Source organism: Oreochromis niloticus, linkage group LG6 (genome assembly GCF_001858045.2).
Source record: "Oreochromis niloticus isolate F11D_XX linkage group LG6, O_niloticus_UMD_NMBU, whole genome shotgun sequence".
NCBI lineage: Eukaryota > Metazoa > Chordata > Actinopteri > Cichliformes > Cichlidae > Oreochromis > Oreochromis niloticus.
In genome coordinates this window covers 37,048,252-37,070,171 of record NC_031971.2, presented here as the reverse complement: position 1 = coordinate 37,070,171, position 21,920 = coordinate 37,048,252, and the positions used below count along the sequence as shown (strand labels likewise).

At 41.6% G+C, this 21,920-nt stretch overlaps 2 protein-coding genes across 3 annotated transcripts; one reads left to right on the top strand and one right to left on the bottom strand.

Moving 5' to 3' along the window:
* The first annotated feature begins 2,743 nt into the window (after positions 1–2,743).
* On the top strand, positions 2,744–9,842 carry scoca (short coiled-coil protein a). Of its 2 annotated transcripts, none has more exons than XM_003447986.5 (4): positions 2,744–3,021; positions 7,210–7,281; positions 7,400–7,480; positions 8,174–9,842. In XM_003447986.5, exons 1-4 carry the CDS (start codon positions 2,958–2,960, stop codon positions 8,314–8,316), a joined length of 360 nt encoding a protein of 119 aa, XP_003448034.1. In that variant the 5' UTR covers positions 2,744–2,957; the 3' UTR covers positions 8,317–9,842. The 2 variants fall into 2 exon arrangements, with proteins under 2 accessions (XP_003448034.1, XP_005470117.1); XM_005470060.4 differs by lacking the exon at positions 2,744–3,021 and adding an exon at positions 4,978–5,133.
* A 1,387-nt stretch (positions 9,843–11,229) lies between these two features.
* On the bottom strand, positions 11,230–20,782 carry clgn (calmegin). The gene is made up of 15 exons (XM_005470058.4): positions 20,553–20,782; positions 17,685–17,942; positions 17,506–17,579; positions 17,320–17,378; positions 16,361–16,502; positions 16,198–16,279; positions 15,864–16,056; positions 15,531–15,720; positions 15,008–15,121; positions 14,761–14,917; positions 14,276–14,491; positions 14,043–14,159; positions 13,799–13,949; positions 13,557–13,699; positions 11,230–12,566 (listed from the first exon to the last, which is right to left on the bottom strand). The coding sequence occupies exons 2-15, from the start codon at positions 17,940–17,942 to the stop codon at positions 12,492–12,494; spliced, it is 1,971 nt and encodes a 656-aa protein (XP_005470115.1). The 5' UTR covers positions 20,553–20,782; the 3' UTR covers positions 11,230–12,491.
* Positions 20,783–21,920: the final 1,138 nt, after the last annotated feature.

Sequence of the window (21,920 nt, the reverse complement as noted above, 5' to 3'; positions counted from 1 at the left end):
GTTCGAAGAGGTAAATGTCCGGTTAATCAGTGATTCCTATTCAAAATGCTAATTGCAAACTTCAGAAAGTTTTGGGTCTTCAGGTCCTTGATGTTGTGTTTTGCTTTTGTTGTTCTTTTTGTTGTTGTTTTTGTTGTTCTTTTTTTTAAAAACTTCCTTTTTTAGTGCAAACTGAATATTCCCATAGAAAACGCTTTTAGAAACAAAAACAGACTCGATTAAATAAAAGCCTAAAATATAGAAGTCTTAACTTTCAACTTTGACTCCATAACTTTGCATTGGAAAAAAACAAACAAACAAAAAGAAAAAGAAAATATTTGTGAAGTGAAGAAAAAATATCAGCATGTTTAGCATCTCTGTGTATCTATAAGGCTATGCAGGTCCTAGCTGTGTTTGTGTATATGAATCAAATTTAAAATAGCGACTCAAAAACCAGCGTGCCCCAATACTACTAACTCAAACGAACTGACCTACCTAAACGAGACAAAGGGAAAACTTAAATAGTGGCTGATCAGCCCACAAGGACACAAAAGGGGTACAACTCACTAAAACCGCACTAAAACCAACAAATTCCATCCCCTCCCCCACCCCATGATCCAGAGTTGTGGTATGACTCAATTTGCAGGTCTCCATAAAGGGTTGCTCCGCCCCTTTTCCACCTCTTAGCTCATCAACCAAGGGGCTGGGAGCAGCAGCTACTGAGAGACTAAATCATACACATAACACGATAAAATAAAATGTGCACACTTATTTTAGAATACAGTAAACCAAAACCAATTCTTTTTTACCCTGTAAATTAAATCCTATATTTAAAGGAAAAACAACTATGTGTAGTGTTATGTATAAGTCTATTGTAGCGCTGTGATGTTTGATAGATGTTACCCAATATGTGTGGCTGTAACTTCAGCCATCACAACAGTAAAAGGCAAACAAATGTGCCCAGGTCCTGTTACAGTCTCAGTTTTCCTGTCATTTTTAGGGGGGATTTGGAGCCTAAAGCTCAGGACTAGACATTTGTGTGCAGCCACTTTAATAAGGCACCAGGTGAAAGATGTTGGCTCTGGTTCACATACTATTATTTTCATTTGGTGCATATGATACACATTTATACAACTGTAGAACATAAAGAATCACTTATAGAAATCATAAATAAAAACTGGAACGTTGAAAAAAAACATATTCATATTCATGTTTTTTTTTTTCTTTCTCAAAGCAACAGGGAACCAGCAGAGATGGAGACTACGTGCAGCTCTGGAGCCTTAGGTTTCTGACCATTGTTCATACTGGATTAATGCAGCTGCAGCGGGTATCTGCATTAATGGTGTTCCCTGTGTCTGCACCATAAATTGCACAAAAGACACCGATGTGACATTACACATTATTTCTGGGCACAGTATTGTGAAGCCTCACCATTAGAGCTTTGGCCACTGCTAAAGCAGAGGGTGAAATGATCACATAACCAAGCTTGGTTGGCAGGTGGCATAAACAGTATAAGGGCAAAACACAAACACAGGAACCGGCTGTTTAAAGGTTCCTAACAGATGAATCAAATATTAGAACGTCGGTCTTTAAGAACGAACTGCAAACGTCTTGGCTGGTCTGTGCCACACAGCAGGCTTTATCATTGTTAAGATAAAAAATAAAAATGTTTTCAGGACATACAGCACTGTAGGAATCTTTCATGAGACAAACCCTTTTTAATCTGTTACCCAAATAACCCAGCTAACAGTAAGCACTTCCTACAACATTTGCAAATGTCAGCTATCCATTCGAGTGACATCTTTAAGAAAGCATTTTGATCTTTATCATTTCAGATATCGTCCATGTAAAAGTTTAAATAAGAGACAATATTTTGTGGGGGTATCAGATAATTTTTAATTTTTTTTATTATAAAACATCCCTTTAGTGTTATGTGGTAATACGGTTTCAAGGGGTTACTCAGAGCAGAGATGTTAGAATGTTAAACTGAAGTAAAAATAGCCATTTTAATAAAAGATCGACATTCTTCTTTCTCTGATTCATTCATTTCAGATGTACTTTTTCCACTAGCTGGAGGACTTTGAGAAACTACTAGCCTCAGCAGTGTTGGGGAGAAAGGGGCAGTAAAATACGAGCTATCAGTTATATCACTTTTATCATTTCAAGAATATATTTATTTATGTTTTGAAAATATATAGTTTTAAGATTAACATTTAAGAGAAGAGAAGTTCTTTCTCACTGGTTTCTGGATGGGCCTCTAACTGTATATGGACCCCTGGGAACATGCCTTGAATGCCGACTGGATAATCCACCCAGGCTCTGGCCCGCAGGAAGTCTCCTAAGAACTAAAATGAGTTTGACCCCCCGGTCTAGTCCACAGACAGTGGACAGTGAGCTGCAGTGCTCAGCTTCAGCCACCAGAGTGCAGGATGCACCGCAGATTTGAGGAAACTGCTCTTTTTGTCGTTAAAGTCTTCTCATTTTAAGTCAGCTGAAGCCTTCGAATTCAAACCTCGTGTAAATAAATAAATAAATAAAAACTGAGGAGCATACTGTCCTGAGTCACCGAGCTGGTGACTGCAGTGTGTTCACGTGGCTCACGATCCTAATTTGAAGATACTTTAAATGTGCCTCTTCGCTATGACTCCATTTCACAGGAGCTTAAACTTTGACCCCCAGTAGCTTTCCCTGCTTGAGCAGTCTGTCCCGTGTTTTGGTCAAGTGGTCGCCATGGTGACCCATTCCCACGACAGCCACGTAATCGGAGCTGCCAGGCAGGTAGAACAGGTAACCGTGGCAAGCAATTCAAGGCAGCAGGTGTGTGTGAGAGAAGGCAGAGCCAGAAGGGGAGAACAGACAAACAGAAAGAAGAAACGGAGACTAACAAAACCCGGAAAGATCAACACTAATTCGTGACTCTGTGAGATAATCAAAGAAAGAAAGGAATAAAAGTGGAGGACGAAAAGCAAACTCAGGCCATGGAGGCCACGGTAGACGAGGACGATGGGACGTTCACTAACATCTCTCTGGCAGACGATACAGGTAATGCACTTCTTCAGATTTAGCCCTAACCTGTCCTTTATTTCTATTTGCAGAAACAGCTTTTAGCCTGCAGCCAATCGACCAGATTGTAAACGTCGGTCTGTCAGTCACAGTTTTACACACATAGTCGCCACAGGAGCTAACCCCCCTCCATCAAACTGATTCCAGTGTGCAGCTCTATATGTTTTGAAATTAAAAAGTTGCTTAAAAAAGAGCTTATTGTTCAAAAGCATGCGCTCTTTGGGTTTCAGGTGAGGTTATGTTCTGATTATTATTATTATTATTATAATTTTTAGCTGGAGCAAACGGTCAGAGACCGTTGTTTTTAATGTTACAAGCATGTGACTGAACAAAGGGTAATAAGGTAGAAACAGTACCTCGCAAAGCCACAGTGTTTATATGGGTGTGTGGCATTACTGGCTGGGGTGTGGCTCCTTACTTCTCGGATTTCAGACTCTCCAATTGTTACTAATCTTCACTATGTACACATGAATCTCAAACTATAATTTTTTATTTAGAGTTGAAGTAAGTAGTTCGAGAAGGGCATGTAAGCAAAGAGAATAGACTCCACAGACTGTAAATAAAGATGGCTGCAGTCACCTTCAGAATCACCAACAGGTTTGTGAATTCCTGCTATGAAGCCCGGACTTTGAAATCCCCAGAATACTTATTGTGGAAGTTGATGCACTAATTAAACTTTAAATTAATTTGAACAGTTATTGTCTTGTTAATATATGTGTTACTATTAAGGTACCAACATCAGCAGCTGTCTTACAGTTCAGTTACACAGTTTAGCCTGTTAGATGCTGCTCAGCTGCCTGTGTCAGATCACAGACAATATATAAGATGTCTGTAGCTTCTGGTTATGGAAAGTTTTGTAATCACAAGCCATTAGCCACTGAGTGTGTAATTTCACAGTGAGATCCATCCCTTGCTTTTCACATTCAGTTCTGAAACACCAAGAATCTCAGGCCTTCCTAAATATAATCTGTGGTCTGTGTGGTCTTTACCCACTTGCCAGTCAAAGCAGATACACCCTCAATTATGCAAACTGGAAACCTTAGTTGTGTTGTGTTTCCTCTTACAAATCCCCTCTAAAGACTCAGTTTCCTATTACCTAATAATCCTAGAATGCTACTCATAAAGACCCCGGAAGCCACACACACTCCACAGAGCAGAAAGGAACGCACAGGAGGATGGAGACAGGGTAAACTGGCCTCAGACAACTGTTGGCTGAGGCAGCAGTGCCCCCACAGGGTTTGGGTTTGGCTAACAAGCAGCAGCATATAGAGCTCTCAGAGCGGGTAGAGAAGTACAGAGGCCACAGGGGTGCCACACACAGACAGACAGACATGCAGGCATGTAATCATGCTCACACAGGTCAGATAACACTTCATTCATGCATTCACACAGAAAACTATAGATGTGCATAGATGTGTGTGTGTGTGTGTGTGTGTGTGTGTGCTGGGTTTTCTACCAGACGGAAAAGCATGAGCATCTGTTAGGAAAGCTGTGTGTGTTCAGAGCTGACCTGTGTCATTGTTAAGAAACAGGCTATAATTCAGCCGGATGGTGCGGCAGGAGGCTCACGTGATGTAACACTTATTGATTAGAGCTAAACGGCTAAAATATATTACATCTGGTTCTACATATAAAACCCCACACTTTGGTTGAGTGAGTCTTCTTTTTCATTCATTTATTTATTTTATTATACTTAGACTACATGCTGATTGGGTTGGTTAAGGGCACAGTCCCGGCTGGCTTCATGCCTGAAATCAAAATGGCAGGTGCCGTAAAGTGGATTAGTGGCCTTGTGGCAAACCCACATAAAGGTATTTTGCGAGTCTAAAATCGAACTAATTCCAACATATTAAATAAAAATGAAAATATGATAAAAACCCACGAAATTCAACATTTCTGTTACATCACGAAACCGGAAGTCTAGAGACGTTCTGTATGTGGTGTGTTGCTCCCCCTGTCGGTTGGTGTGGTAACACACACAGCGATGTAGCTGTCATCGTCATCCTCCTCCTCCTCGTCATCATCATCACAGCTGTGTGTCTGTTTGCAGGGTAACTCCGCTAATCGGAGAAGACTTTTTTGTTGCTTTAGGTGAGTTCATACTCCTACATCTGCTGTGTTCCTAAATTCGAAGTATAAAAATTCGGGACGTATTTCTTTCTGAACTTAAAACTAGCCAACAATTTGCTTGTAGCAGTTAGCTGCTCTTCGCCCGGTGACACGGTGTAAATTTTATTTGTCGGCGAAAATTTAAATATCAGACAGACCAGATCGTTTTTTTTGGTTTCTTCTTATGATGCGTTTAAACGTATTTGGTGTTGGAAGTAGTTAAGTTTCAGATTCGTTGGCTTGGTTGACCACTGAGCTAGTTAGCTCACGGAGCTAATGTATCTACGCCCATTATCGGACACGTTTGTGCTGTTTTGGCTTGTGTTGTCGGGGAAAACTGCCTCCAGCACCTTGTCCGATGTTTCGGCCGTGGCTCCGAGTGGGAATCGTGATGTACTTGGAGGTGGAGCTTTGTGTATCTGTATGTGTTTTTTAGCTAAATGCTATGCTTTGGCGCTCATTGCTGCTTAATCGTTGCTTCAGTGTCAGCATCGTTTCGATTATTGGACGGCAGACAGGCGAACTAATGAGCGCCTTTATCCAAAGCAGCATTTGGCTCCTAACACGCGTTTTATTGATGCGGTATGACCACAGCACTCTTAGCCTGGGTGCGGTGTGTGCTCCCATCATGCTATCATCACTCACTCAGACACGGTAACGGTTACCAAATCCCAACAAGCCAAACAAAATGACGCTATATTCACACAAACTATCAAAGTTACTTTGTTGAACAGTTAAATCAGTGATACAGTGTATTTAATTTGAATCAAAATTTCCCAAATTCTCTATAGTTTATAATAACAGTACAATAATAGTAATAAATGAAAGCTAAACATTGCTTTTAAGGTCTTATGATAGTCTTTATAAAGCATTCCCCGTATTAAAATAACTGTAACTGTTATTTCAGCTGCTGGTGTACTCATTGTAATTTTAGGGATGAGCTGAGTACATACTCAGTGTGTAGGAAGGTTAAAAATGCTGTCATCCTGATTCAGAAAAATCCTTTTTGTGTCACTGTTTGGTCTAGAAGTCCAGAATTACTGTAACAGTTAAGGCACTTAATCTCTGCAGACTATCAGTAAATGAGTGAGCTCTTTACTATTATGTAATAAATAAATTAATAGGTTTATTAAGACAAAGGCATCTTGACAAGAGTGCAACCCAGTCACAAGCCAGTGCTCCTAGTGTTGGTCTCAAGCCTGGATAAATGGGGAGGATTGTGACAGGAAGGACATCCCGCATAAAATCTTGGCCAAATCAACAAACACAGGTTCTCGTGTTGTTGGAAAACAGGGTGCTGGTGGATTCTGTGGTACTACTGGCCAAAAACATAGGGATAGGGAGAGATAGAGCGAGATGATCTACTGTAGTAACCCAGTTTCATTGCTTTAGGATTGGAATAAACCTGGCTTTACATTGCAGGGTGGAACAGGTCTTGGTTCATACCTCAGCTTGTGTTGTCAGGAGACATGAACTAACAAAGTGCCAGTGAGTGGGCAGTATAGCTTCAAAGTTATGTCACAGTGATTCAAGAAAATTTAAGATAATGATATTTATGACAATATAGAAAACTACCCAGAAGCAGTTTCAGTATTTTTCAGCACTGTGACTTTAAACTTGAAGGGAATTTGTCTTCTATTGTAATGATCACTGATATCTACTGAAATGAAATTCATTACAGTTTTTGGACATATTGCCCAGCAGTAAGACTGAGAGTAAACAAAAGGGGGAATAATTACAGCTGGAAGTGTGTCATCTGTAGAGTATATAATAATCAACCTAAACTTTAATGTTCAGTGATTCTGCTAATAATTAAAATCATGGTCTTATATAGACTTTCCATTATATCCTTCCCATATGAACCTTGTCCGTGTGTTCTGTAGTGTAAGTAGGCCGCCCTGCCTGACACACCAACTCTACTGACATGAAAATGTAAACACTGATGGCACCATATTTACCGTTGTTTATGAACAGAGAGGTAGATTGTAGCACTGCCTCTTAAATATAAACTCCATGTTACAAATCACAGCTATAACGGCGCTCTTTTTTGTCTCACAGTGGACGGTGGATCTGCAGCCCTGTATACCAAACAGGAGAACGAGCTTGTCACCATGAACTGCGACATAGATGGTACGTGTGGGTGAAACGGTCTCCCTCAGGGTTAGCTTGTGTAGAAATACTACTACTACTAATGATAATAATAATAATATGATAATAATGATGCTGACGTGTATTGTTGTTATTTCAGGAGACATGGAGAATCAGGTGGAGGTTGAGGAGAAGACGAGGTTGATAAATCAGGTTTTGGAACTTCAGCACACACTGGAAGGTAAAAATAAACAAAACAAACCCTCTAACACACAAATTAAATTTTACCAGACGGGAACAATGACCTCATGGATGAAACACTCTAAAATGATACAGCATAGTGCACATTTTCTGGTTCTATATCAGGAAACTTCCTCTGATATCTGAGGACCTTTCACTTTTTTTGTATGTACATCCTGCTAAAACAGGTTCAATAAAACTCCCAAAATCACATCTGTTTCTGATTTAACACGCTGGCCGTTTCTCTCTGTGCAGCTGCCTTTTCTCCTTTTACATATTCTTTCTTACTGCATGAGCTGTAAAGCATTGAATGTAGATTTCAATAAGTCAAAAACTGGTTTGGGTTTAAAAAAAAAATCCTCATAGAGGAAAAAAATACAGAAATAATTTACATAAGTCACATGTTGATCTTTCAGTGTGTATTCTGGGAAAATTCTACATCTAAAGCTTTAAGATTAACACTACTATTCCATTCTAACCATAACCATGTGTCTGGGCATGTCTGCTTAGACAGCTTCCCCAGTGACCCAGGTCCATTTACAACGTGGATGGATAAATGCTAATCTACTAAATACTAATAATTAAGTGATATTTGTGTGACAGAAATTATACAGGGGGTCAGTAAATGCTGAGAAAGGGGACCTAAGGGGGAAGAGTACGCCTTTTAGCTGCCCGTTTCCTTTTTTTGTCCCAGACCTGTCAGCACGAGTCGATGCAGTCAAAGAGGAGAACCTGAAGCTAAAGTCTGAGAACCAGGTCCTTGGTCAGTACATTGAGAACCTCATGTCGGCCTCGAGCGTCTTCCAGACTACCGACACCAAGAGCAAGAGGAAGTGAGTTACCCTCAGTAGAAAGCTGGAGTCCTGGGCCAGCAACTGGGAGAGGAAACCCATCATGGAGACGTGGAGAGGGGTTTGTTTCCTCAGCAGAAATGGGAGTTTCTTTAACCACTTACCCAAGTCAAACTAACAAAATAAATATCAAATAACCCCATAAACGGACTTATAGATGTAAGAAATATGTGTATATAACATTCATTTGGACCAGGGCTGTTTTTCATCAGCTTCCTCTAAACACTACAGACAAAGTAGATGTCACCCCTTTAACTCAATAACAGTAAATTAAGAGGTTGAGGGACTTCTTACCTCGAGTTTGTCCCTAATGCTTGCTGTCAATCCGGTATGTGTAAAAAACCAACAAACAAAGCTGTGTTTCTGTTTGAGGCCAGTTCTGATTTCCTGCGGATGTCCCGCCTTTGACGTGTTCTGTTTAAAGGTGACCCCAAAACAAACCACAGATATTACAGATCCTCTTTGACCATGAACCTCATTATCAGCACTGGTTTAATTTATTTATTTTTGTAAAGTATTTTGTACGACAGCTGGATCTGTTCAGGTCTTGGATGTCATCTTGTCTCTGTAAAGCACGACTGTGTTCCTCCACTTAAAAGCTGGCAAGCTGAACAGTATTATGCAGAGTGTATTTGGCATGTTTGAGTGATTTCTGTTTATGTATGGTTTTTTTTGTTGTATGGTTTTTTTTGTTTGTTTGTTTGTTTGTTTGGCAGATTAGCATATCTACTGAGATGTCAATAATTCAATACTCACTGAAAAACAGACTGTATAAAGTTACCAAGAACTTTTTTTAATCAATAGTAGGTGGATCCAGGATGTGCAGATACCTTTGAAAGCTTGTTAGCAATATAAATAAAAGCACAGATACTAAAAGTCTTGTAAACTTGCACTCTAGTACCAGATTTTGTCTTTATTAACTTCACTCAAGTCGGATTTTCTGTGTTTTTGCAGACCTGTGAACCTATTAGTGCGTGTTTGGTCCATATAATTCCAAAGGCCACTGGATAAATACTCTAAAAGTTGCATTTGTTCCCTGCCTTCCCCTTTAACTGCAGGAGCAAAAAGCTGCAAAGAGGCCTGGAGTGTTATCGATCCATTAATCCAGGCCTGCAAGATGGATTTGATCGTAAGATGAGTTGATGTACTCGGAGGGGGGAGGGTGCGCACAGTGTCGTCTTCTTCAGATAAAAAGGGACGAGAGGGAAGGGGCGAAGTGAAATTTACTCTGAGCAAAGATTTAATTTGCTTTTAAAATGAATTTTCCCAGTTATCCCAAACAGTAATGTGTTGTTTGTAAAGTAAGGAATTAGGAAGGCTAGGGGAGGCAGTGAGTGCTGTACATGCTGTAATTTAGTGATGTTATTTTGTACAGTTGTACAGTAGGATTTTAATTTGTTTCCAGCATGCTGCCTGTGCCCTGCCTGCACACGTCCTCGTATCATCCTGTATGTAGACGCTCTGCACCTTTGCCTTTAAACTCTTTCTGTTTTAATAAAATCCTGAGATCGAGCCTCTCGCTGGTTATTTTGTCACCTGTACAACCTGAAGTCTGTATATTAAGATGGACATAGCCACTGTGGCATCCCCCATTGGTTGGTGCTGTGTGTCTCAGACAATAGAGCAGGGATGTAAAAATCATTTGACATCATGGGCTACACACACTTACACACTTAACTAAACATTTAACCCCTGAGACGTCTTAATATAAGACACAAGAACAATTTCAGCATTTTGTCTCAGAGTTTTTTTTATATGATAAATGTATAAAATTACAGAAAAAGTTTATTGCCCCGGTAGTTCATGGCCCAGACTGACGGGACTCCAAGTTTGTTTTCTTTTTCCCGTCTGACCAGATGCAGCTTTCTGCACCATCTCTTCGACGTCCTTATCGCCGCGTTGCGTTCGTGTGCTAAAAGAGTAATCATTTCCTTGTAATTAAAACAGATTCTGAAGTACAATTTCACTAACTCATCTACACGGGCATTTTATAGAAGGCTTTAATCTTAACTTTATTCTCAAAATGATCAATTTTTTTTCCTGAAGTGACCCTAATACTTGTTCGAGTGTCGTGCAGTTTATAAAACAAAGTTTTTATTTCACAGAAAAACAACATTTAATTGTTTATCTATTAGTTAACTACTAGGTTTATGAAATTTATAAAGTTTATAAGAATACATAATAAATACATAATAAATATAAGAAAAGTTCTAAATCTCTGCACTCCACATTTTCCACAGGCTTCCAGCTGGACAAGTTGGAGTCTTTGCTGGGCCGATTCTGGCCCCCGGGCCTTGTGTTTGACACCCCTGCTGTAGCGCATGGCAATAAGGACTGTAGGCGAGTTGAATATGACTTAAGAACAGAAAAATATCTGAAAGCATTCACTGAGTCATCACACTGATTTCAATTTTATTTGTATGGATAAAACTGGGGGGGGGGGGTAAGAATTTTCTTTGGTTTGCCATTTAGATAAAAAAAGGAATCACAGGGATATAAAAGCCCCAAAATGAGTGTCTACCATCAGCATTTGTTTGAGCTTTGAGAGCATCACCTAGTCCCCTGCCCATCAGCTGTTCTGACTTTAACACACTGTATACACAGCGCTCCATCGACCCCCAACAGCACCACGTCTGAAAAAATCCAGCCTTGCATTCTGTGCTGTCTCCATAATCAATTATTTACACAAACTGTATAATCAAATTCCTAATATTCATTGACAGCTTTAAACCAGAGATGATGAGTGAGGCCTCCTCTAAAGCATATCCTGCTTTATCATTATTTTTGACTTTTATAGGGACCATTCATTTCTAAACTATTGAAGTCCATAAAGTCATCATAAAAGTGTTTACAGAGGGCGTATGCATCTTTGTCCAGTCTGAATAAATCCCAGAATAAGTTTTCTTATTAAATAAGTTTATTTTCAAGAGCAATGTACAATTTGCAAACAAATGTAAACAGGGATATCTGCCAGTGTGTGGCGAGAAGGTGAACTACAAAAAGCTTGAGACAGTAATAGAAAACAAATGAGTGTCACATCTTCCCCAGGCTGCAAACTAGATCTGGCCTCCGGCTAGCCGGGATAGATTCTGGGAAAGCACTGCTGAATGAAACATGTCCTCACAGCTTTTTGTTCTGTCTTCCAACTGATGGCCGAGACTTTAACTGTTACTTATTTTTGCTCAAAGCGCTGACAGTTTCACTTTGATGTCACAGACCTTGGCTCAAAGTAAGCACGTCAGAGGCATTTAGTTTCAGGAAATCTGCCTCGAGTCATTTAAAACACTGCAATATTAAATTTATCTGTACTGCAAAAGAAATTACAACCAAAAACAATAAATATGGTAACCAGTGCTAATCCTCAGTTCTTAAATGCTATAACTTAGTATAAAACACATGAAAGGAACTAATGCTCATTACAAACTAGCTGAAATCTAAACAGAACATCCATTTTTTTTTATTTTTTAGAAGAGGTAATCTTTAACCCTAAGCTGAGGCGAATTTGTCTGTCCTGAAGCTGTAGTAACATCTCACACAGCCTTCCTCACAGCCCGGCGTCCTCTCCTGCTCTTCAAACCCGAACATTTTGAAAATCTGCCAAACAGTGTCCTTGAACACGTTCTTAAACAAAGAAAAAGGACACTGAGAGAATGGAGTCTAACTTGAGAGAATTAGCCCCTACGATATGCAGTAAAAATGGGACGAACAACGCACAGGCGCTCTCTGCTGCTCCAAGAGGAGAGGATGTGATGGCAGAAGAAACACGGTGAGCAGGAACTGTAGTGGAGGAGGGGCGGGGCTTTTTTTTCATTTTAGGGCTGACAGGCGTTTCGACAGCGATGGCTTATAGAAGGAGAGAAGGATGAAGTAGGTGGATGGAGGAGGAGGGTAAACAGCTAAATGCACAGACTCTCTGGGGAGCTTATCTGAGTAGACGGGAAGAGGGAGAAACAAGACGAGGGGATGGTACAGGATGTGGTGCGGGTGGGTGGAAGAGGAGGAGTGGATGGGGCAGCCGGTGGGGTGAGAGCAGGCTACCAGTTAAAGGAAATGCATGCTGCTCCGCTCAGGGAGGAGGGAGCAGCGGCGGCGGCAGAGACGACCCTTCCACCTCTTCCCCGTTGGGGCAGAAAGGAGACAGCAGGCATGACGTTTGCCTCCTCAGTCTTTCCGTACCCTCCTCTTTCTCACTGCTTGTTTGTGGCTCTCTTCAGCAACGTCTCCTTCATCCTTCATCTGCGGGACAGAAAGCGAAGCGTCAGGTTTGATGCTGGAGCTGTAAAACAGCACTCGTGCAGCTGACACTTTATTAAAATGTTAAAAGCTTTACGAGGTGTTGGGGGACATGTCAGGTTGAGAGTTATTGGGCAGTTTTGACCATAAAGCCCGTCTTGCAAACGCAAACGACAGTTCCCAAGTGACCTGTAAGATTAAAGTTTTATTCTAGTGGCTGTGTTACAATTCTGCAGCAATGTGGAGTTTCAAGTTCCAGATTTGGTTAAAAGGTGAAGAAACAGGTGGTGTGTACTGTATCAAAATCTCTGTTCTTTGTGTAGCTAAAAAATAAAAAACCTGTCAGATGTATCGATCTCAGCTGAAGTGAAGTTTGGAGTTTGAGGCTGTTTGGATTTTCATATTTTGCCCCCTTAGGGTTACTGCTCCTTGCACTGCTCTGAGTGAGGACATTAGCCCCTCATTAAGGGATGCTTTGGACTCATCTCATGAGGGAAACTGTCACCCCTACCGGCCCACCTCTACTGCAGGATATCTATAAGGGCAAAGAGAGCCCCAGACAGCAGCAGACTCGAGTGTGCCGATTACAAACGTGGAGACGGGCTGAGAGACACCCTGAGTGATCCAGAGGCAAACAATAATGCTTCCACCAGTTCAGCTACGGAAAATCTTTTGGATCTACTTTCTCTAAAAACATATTTTGATCTCATTTCAGTCATCTTGTAAACAGAGAGTGAGTTTGCGCTTTTAGCAACACAGTGAGACAAATCAAAACAGTCACTGCATTAATGGCTGTAATTCCTCCACAATTTACGCAACTGTTTCTGTTCAACCCCTTAAATTGAAGCTAAACTTAAGTCACATCTTGATAGTTTCATTTTATTCTCTTCTGGTGGTAAATAGAAAGAAAATATGTCAAAGACTTGAGAAGTTCCCTGATTGCACAGCTGTTAATTTTTTATCATTTCCCTCTGTTGAACAGAAGACACCAACCTCATCTTCTAATGTTCTCCCTGGAGCTTTGCTTTCCTCTTCTCCTTCCTCCTCCTCCTCCTCCTCCTCCTCTTCTTCTTCTTCTTCTTCATCATCACCCTCTACATTGTCCCCTCCTGCTTCTGCATCCTCCTCAGCTTCTTCTGTTGCATTAGGAAAAAAAAACAAAGAGGACAGTAAGGGGAGAAAATATGATCCAGAACAGTGCAGTATAAATGTATCAATAGGTGAATGTGTGTCACCTGCAGCTGGTGCTGCTTCTGTAGCTTCAGCTCCTTTGTCTTCCTCATCTACTGCTGCCTCCTCCTCCTCTTCCTCCTCCTCCTCTTCTTCCTCTTCCACATCAGCCTTGGGCGGATCCACCTTTTTGTACACGTAGTTATCATCCGATTTCTGGGATGCAAATACGAGACATCACAGCAAAGTCAGGAAGCCACACCTATGATCTGAAGTGTAAGTTAATAATGTTTAGCAGGCTCTTGGTACCTTTGGCCAGCAGAAGAGCACGAGCAGTCCCACAGGCAGGCCTACTGTCAGAATGTAGATCACCCAGAGCCACGGCCGCTCCTCTGCTGCCATCATCAGCTGAGCGAAAATCCCTGGCTGTTGAGATAGAGGGACCAGAGACAAAGAGTAAACCATGAGAACTTCTGCACAGAAACGTGACAGCTCTGTGGTACGTCACACGCACACAGCAACCCCGCACACGTGCTGCTGACCTCGTTAGCACTGGCCACCAGTTTCTTCAGCCCCCAGCTGTCAGACGCCCAGCGGTCAGCAACCTCCTTGTGAGAGGTGATAATAAAGTTGTCAAAGTAGATATCTGAGGTCATGGACCACAGCTCCAGTCCCAGAGCCTTGAATGGCGTCATCCTGAACGGCTGCAGGTCCTCAAAATAGTCCGGGTTAAGGATCTTACGAGGCTTCCACACTCCCTTAGGAGACAACACAAAGCATGGAGGATACAGTCAGAAGGACCCACAAATACAAATATACTGGCCATTGCTGTTTTACCGATAAGATGTACTAATAATACAAACATCACGGTTTTAGCTTTTGTCTAGAGATAAAAAATAATAAATTAATTTAAAAAAAAACAAACAAAAACTATGAAAATCCTAAAGTACCAGCATTGCAGGGGCCAACTTGGTGGACACTGACATAAATTTAAGTTACGTGTATAAAACCACAGAACAATATTTACCTGATAGTTAGGATTGTCCACCAGGGGGGCTTTCCACTTGCCCTTGTACTGAGGATTGTTGATCATGGGGCGCTTCCACGCCCCGCAGCCAGGAGCTGTCTCACAGGCTGGGTTAGGGATCTGCGGCGCCTCCCATTCTCCATCCATCTCCTCGTCCCTAAGGAAACACAGCGACAAGCTGTCACCCTGAACCATTCCTCATTCCAGTTAGCATGACTGTAAGACCAGGGTGAAAGAGTTTGTTTACCAATCTTCTGGTTTCTCTGCATTGGGGTCAGGGACAAACTCCGACTCATCATCCAACCAGCCCTCAGGCTTCAGTGCATCAGGGTCTTCGATCTTTGCAGGTGCATCCTCATCCCTTTGTTACACACACACACACACACACACACACACACACACACAGCAGGATTTGTTATTTGCTAATATGTTTTTACATTTCAACTCTTCTACCCATAAAGACCCCATCTGATGACCTCCGCTGTACTCCTAATGTTGACACCCAATATATATCAATAAAGATTTGGTTTAAAGACCAACAAAATAGTTTCTGGATTTGTTCAAGCTTAGCTGCAAAGACAGAGACCAATGAACAAAATGGACAGAACTGAACTTTCAAAATAAAAGCAAGGAAGAGTTTTCTGCCTGTCAATTGTGGATGGTGTTGTTCTGACAGACAGCCAGACTGAGAATAACTGAACATTCTCGCTCTTCAGTTCTAGCCTCAACTTGTGTGTCACTCTGTACACTAGTATGGAGGCTATAGTCACCAGTCATCGGGCTTCACAGCCTCTGGGTCAGGAATCTTGGCCCTCTCGTCCCAGTCGTCTGGCTTGGAGTCATTTGGGTCGTCTATCTCTTTGGGCGGGTTGACTGGAGGCACCATGTCCTCCAACAGGTTGCCACGGCTCACGCTCGACTGATCGATGAACAGCTCGTAGCTATTGTCCGGGTTCAGGACTGATGACAGACAGAAGTGAGGAAAGTAGAAGAGTAGAGTGGATTTTAATGTCATCTGATGAAATCTGAGTCTTACTCCAAAATGAGATCATACTACAAAGCAACAACACCGAGTGCTAAATCTCTTCAAATTAGCTACATACGCAGCGTGTAGAGGTGAGTCTTCTTGTCAGTGTAGAATTTCTTGAGGTCGACGTCGGCTCTCTTTGCGTGCTTCTCCTCCATGTCTCTGTTCAGAGGATTCTTGTGGCGGAAGATGAAGTGCAGCTTGTAGTCCTCGCCACATTTGTCCGGTCCAAACATGATGGTGTAGGGTGTACGGTCATGGAACTGCTCCTGTAGTGCAGAACAGAGAAAAAAATACTTAAGCATTTGGTGGATTAGAGAAATTCACCCAATTCTACCACAAATATGAGATTACAGCACAGAAATCTGGAGGTTTTGCTAATTATGGTGGATTATAAAATGTATACAAACCAGGTTGAGACTGCCAGTGTCCGAAAGCAGTTTGATGTACGCTCCACCACAGTCAATACCATCTTGGAAATTCACTTCATACCTACGACGCCACATAACAAAACTGTTTAATGGGTCCAGGTTGCTACTTCTCTACATAACGAGGGACAAAGTGTGAACTCACTGAATGACCAGAGGTTCATCCTTGAACACAAAGGGCTTGTCCAGCATTGCAGAAATGGCATGGTGTTTAGCCCGGGACTTCAGCACCAGGCCCTGGTCTCCTGGAACCTTGTTCTCCTTCAGCTGCTCCACAGCCCACTTCCCTGCAGCCACGGACACGGTAAATAGACAGTAACACTTATTATTATGGACGATTCTCTCTTTTAAACCAGTCTGAGTTGTATTTTTACTGCCACAGCTTTTAGTCCTGTGGGTTATATGGTAACGTTTTTCATAAAAACTTTTTGGGATGTGTGGTGGTGCTCGCTCTGTGTCAGACAGCCAGGACCAGTTTCTGGCTCAGGTATCGTAACCTCATGCTGCAGCAGTTATGTTGCCAAATGAAGTACAATTAGTACCAAAAAGAAAAGGTGGCCAATACTATACAAGTTAGACTAACTGCTATAAATATCATCATAATTTAAAAGCATAATTTCTGCAGGTTTTAAGAGGTTAAATTTAATAACTGACTGAGCGAATTGTCAGTCAGTTATTAAAAATTGCCAACCAGTCCCATTGGTTAGAAAATTTGTTGTGAAGAATCAAGCATTTTTGCCATTTTGCCGATATGAAAAGATCGAAGCAGAACTAAACGCAGAACCCAGAGAAGTCTGACTTCTTTTTGGAACCACTGAAGTCGCCCCCTGTTGGCCATTAGAAAAAAAGGCTGGTTTAGGTACTAATTTGAACGCTTACATATGTTACAATGAGCCTGACTAAAAGTGTGGTTTGCGTTAATTGTTATAGGCTTAATTGCTGGGTTTTTTTGTTATTTCAATACACTTGCGTTACTTTGAATTCAATGCAACTTAAAATAAGATTTTCAGACCTTTCAAACAATGGAATCATGTATGAGGAATATGTGATGTGAGGAAAACACCCACATGCATCTTGAATAGGAGGAAGAGAACAGCAACAAACCGTCATATTTGGCGATGTCACCATCCGCGTCCTCCTTCACTGTTTTTGACAGCTGCCATCTGTGGAGATCAACATCATGAAACACTTCCTCTCACACACACAGAAACACTCTTTGATCCACTAAATCTCTGTGGGAGACCATATAAGTTTGGGCTGTATTTTGGAGGTTTGTGTGTTAAGCAATACCTGTCCAGTGAGCCATCATCAAATGTCTCTGCAAAGTACACATCTCCAGTGGGAACAGGAGTCTTGTATGTTACCTGGTGATATAATAAAGGATACAATAAGAGGCTTTGCAGCCATCAAAAAATCTTCTGATTCAATTCCTTTTACTAGATTTCCTGATTTGTTGCTCTGCTCCAGACCTGGAAGGAGACATTGGAGCCAGCGTCCTTCTCACTGGCTGTGCTCTTGCTGTGCGTCTCTTTAACCTGCTCTCTCTCATCCTCTGCCATCAGGACCTTTAACTCCTCCTCATCTAAGCCCATATCATCATCGTCGTCATCAACGACGACGTCCGAAACATCGGCCTCCGACTCCTTCTCATGGGCCGCCACAGCTGCGACAGCCAGGGCGGATAGAAGCAGCAGCAGGAGCCACATCCAGCCTTTTTCCAATTTCATCTGTAGCAGGAGGGTTACAGAAGTGTGAGATAAGGGATGAGCATGGTGTTAGAAGCAGAGTAAAAAAGGGCGCGGGAAGGGGGATGGGAAGAAGAGGCAGGTGTGAGTGAGATGGATTTTATTTATGGAGAACAACGGGGAGTGTGTGTGTCGTGTCAGGGATAAAAATAGAGGAAAGACAAGTGGGTGAGGGTTAGAGGAAAAAAAAAAAGACTACAGACAAGGAGGTTACATTAGGACACAATCCTACAAGATCAGGGACGTGTATCCTTAGATCAAGACTCTTAAAATAAAAAAAATCTGCACATTATCTGCTGTGTTTTTCCACCAGAAGAAACACACCAGACTCCTTAGGAGCAACACCTCTGCTTCACCACACATCCTTTAATATCTTTCTTATTTTTCGCAGCACACGCACAGTATGAATACGCATTTGAAACCTAAACAGTGGCGATTTAGCATGCTGAACATCAGCTTCAATAACCTCCCATTGATCAGCCCACACCCGCTCGCTCTTGTTGCGAGCAGCAGGAAATGAAAAGCATCACTGGAGACAGCGCAGCGGCATGCTTTCCCTTAATTCCTAATTAAGTTTAATTCCCAAACTGGTGTTGTTCTGTTTGCTAACAACAGAGTGCAGGAGGATCAAAAGGATTGTGATGAACATAAGGGAGAGATGATGAAAGAGCAGCATAGTGAAAAAGCTGTCTTATCTTTAAAGGCATTGTGCTGTTGCTCATGTGTTTGCATCTTTGGACTGAAAGCGAAGCTCAGTTTGAAAGAGAGCTCGACATTTAAAAATCAGGTAAGTTTGATGGGGTGGAACCATTCTGTTTTATCACGGTTCCATCTTCCCCTGTTGTGACAGCCATGTGGAGATGCTAATGCCTGGTTGAAGTGCGCTGGTCTGGTTAAAGGTGTGATGTTTAATGAGCGTTGAGTTAACAGGTAAACTGAAAATATAGCAGGATAAATTAATTTACTTTCCTTCACGAACCAGTGATGAGCAACAGATCAGGCTTACGGTAAAAATAATAAAACTGAATAGGAATGCACCAAAGATATGGCCCAGATCCTCACTCAAAAAGCTGGATGGGATATCCGCAACAAACAGCCCATAAACAGCCCAGTACTATGTCCTGTATTTACGCTGAAGAGCTAATTTAGACTGGGGGAAGTTAACAGCAAAGGTTCAGCAGTCTGGAGGTATTTCACACCTTCAACATCAACTGATTTTCTTCACATGTTTGAATATGTTTTTTACTCAACTATAAACTGTGGTGCCAGGATTAAAAAGCTTAGCAAAGACTCATTTGTTTGTTTACTATATCTCTGTACATTTGTTCAGAGAGACATTATATTTGGTAGAAGCTAGGAGGACACTGGTTCCACTGTTGTGACTTGTTGTGAAACACTTGATGCACCATTTCAAAGGTCTCAGACAGAAAGGAAATGGAAAACTACCACTACAAATACATTAAAAAAACCAAACATTGTTTGTCTTGTGCCTGCTGTCATGCATTATTCTTCTCACTGAAATAAACAGCGTAAATTTCTAAACTAAATGATCAACTATTATTAGCAAATTATAAAATCTTGTATGAATGTGCCTAATTTTATTTTAAAACGTCAGTATATCAGTGTTAAGTTGAGCCTGATGTTGCCTTAGCACCGAGAGAATGATTCCTAGTTTCTTCCTCACAATGACAAATACAGCTTAATCAAATACTGGCATTAGATCAACACTATCTGCAGACTTGTGAGGTCTTGGAACTGGAAAAATTTGGATTGGAGCATCACTAGGTGTAAGCCACTTCCCCATTGGCTTCCCTTTTCAAACCAAGGAGCTACACCCATCTTTTATTCTGTCTATGGTTTGGGGATTTAGGCTTCAGGTGTCCCAACTTGCCCTGTCATGCTTAATATACAAAAATGCGGAGCTGACACCTCTAATACCCTGCAAGGACACATCGACCATATCTTACCTGGTGTCAGTCTATCAGTTATGCAGGTAACTCCCCCCTTTAGCAAACAGATTTATTAGTGGACATAATCTAGTACTCAACAGCTGTCATTATCTTTAACCCACAGTCAAGCTTCAGTCCTCCTGCTGAAGTGTGCAGGGGCTACATGCCTTATCAGCATCTGGTTGACGCTAAACAGCGCCAATGTGGCATTTTTCTATTTATAACCATTGTCATAACATAAGTTTACACTGTAGGAATAAAAAAAAAAACTAAAAAATAAAAGGTCACAGGCGCTAACATGGCTGCCACCAAACACAGTAATGTCCAGGCTCTTTCAGAGAGCAGCTCTGGCTGCAGGAGCTGCTCGGCTAGCTGATGTTAGCGCGCCAGTCACAAACGGCAAACGTTAGCACAAGATAAGCTCAGCCAGAAATAAACTAACGGGCTCGTACCTGGAGCCCGCTAATTCAACACACACTGGTGTTTAAATTGGAAGATGCTAATGATTAATTTGAAACCAAAAGGCCGCCGAATATCGCATTCTTCGGTTGCAGAAATGAATGAACAGCAGCGGTTAGCTGGCTACATTAGCAGTGATGTCGCACAGGGAGGATGGAGAGAGATTGAATGAGCGCAAACAAACCTTTGCGCCTTCTGGATATCACGGAGAAAAGAAAAAAAAACTCCGTCGATGAAAACTGCTTCTCCACGCAAAAACACGAGAAGAGTTTTGTGGGGTGAGCCCGCTGAATACTACTGGGATACAGTCGAGGAGAGCACGGTTATCTGCTGCAGGAGATGGACCGTGGATGACAGCTCGGCCCGGATAACGGTGCGCCGCTGAGGACAGGTTCCTTTGCGACTGAGCATGCGCACCAGGGGTAGTTGGAAGCGTAAAGGGTGCATTCGGGCACCGCAGAAATTAAGAGCATAGCGGTATTCATAAGTATGAAATGACTGAAAAGGAACACTCAACATTAAGCACATAACTAAACGAATCTTGAATCTTGAATATTTAAAAAAAAAAAAGTAAATGAATTAATATATAAATAAAACAGCTTACAAATTACACAAATGAAAAAGCTTAATAACATAGAAAATTTAGAGAAAAAAGTAAAATAAACAAGTTCAGAGCTCTTTCTTGTCTGTCAGGGTAAAGGTCAAGCTGAAAGATGATGTGAAGGAGGAGTCTCCATGAACTATGATTTGCAGATTAACCTGTGATCTGAGAGTAGGGAGGAGTGAGAAGAGAGTCTGAAAGGGTGGAAGTATTCTCTGGAGTGAAGAGGAATGAAAGTCCGGAAAACCAAGACTAGAACAGGGAGGCAGACCTAATAGTGAAGACAGAAGAAACCAAAGCTAGTGAAGGCAGATTAGTTTAAATATAACATATAACATAATTTCCTCTTGAATGAATAAAGTATTTTAATTCCTGGAGTCAACCATGCAAAGCAACACACGAAGAAGAAAGTGCAGGTAGAGGGGATTTAGACATGTGTTAGTGATGATTTGTGGTAGAAAGACAGTAGCAAGAATGAAAGTGAAGGCTTTCATGATGGTATGAGACCTGCTGTGAAGGTGGTCCTGATAAAAAGACAGGAAGCTGAGCTGGAGGTGGAGTTAAACATGCTAAAATTTTCATTGTGAGCCTCCAGGATGGACAAGATTAGAAATGAGTACATCAGAGGAAGAAGTCAGTTTTGGAGCAGTTTGGAGATAAAGCTAAAGAGGCAAAGCTGGGATAGTTTGGACTTGTGCAGAGGAGGGTGTTGAAGATGGAGCTGCCAGGCATGAGGAAAAGAGGACTCTCACAGAGGAGGTTCATGGATGTAGTGAAGGCGGACATGTAGAGGGTTAGTGTGTCAGAGGTGGATGCTAAGGACAAGATGAGATGAAAGCAGGAGGTCTGCTGTGCTGAAAAGACAATTTGAAGGAGATATATGAAAGCTTACATGCAGCATATACTCATATAATATTACACATAATATTGACATTTATTTCTAGTTTGTGA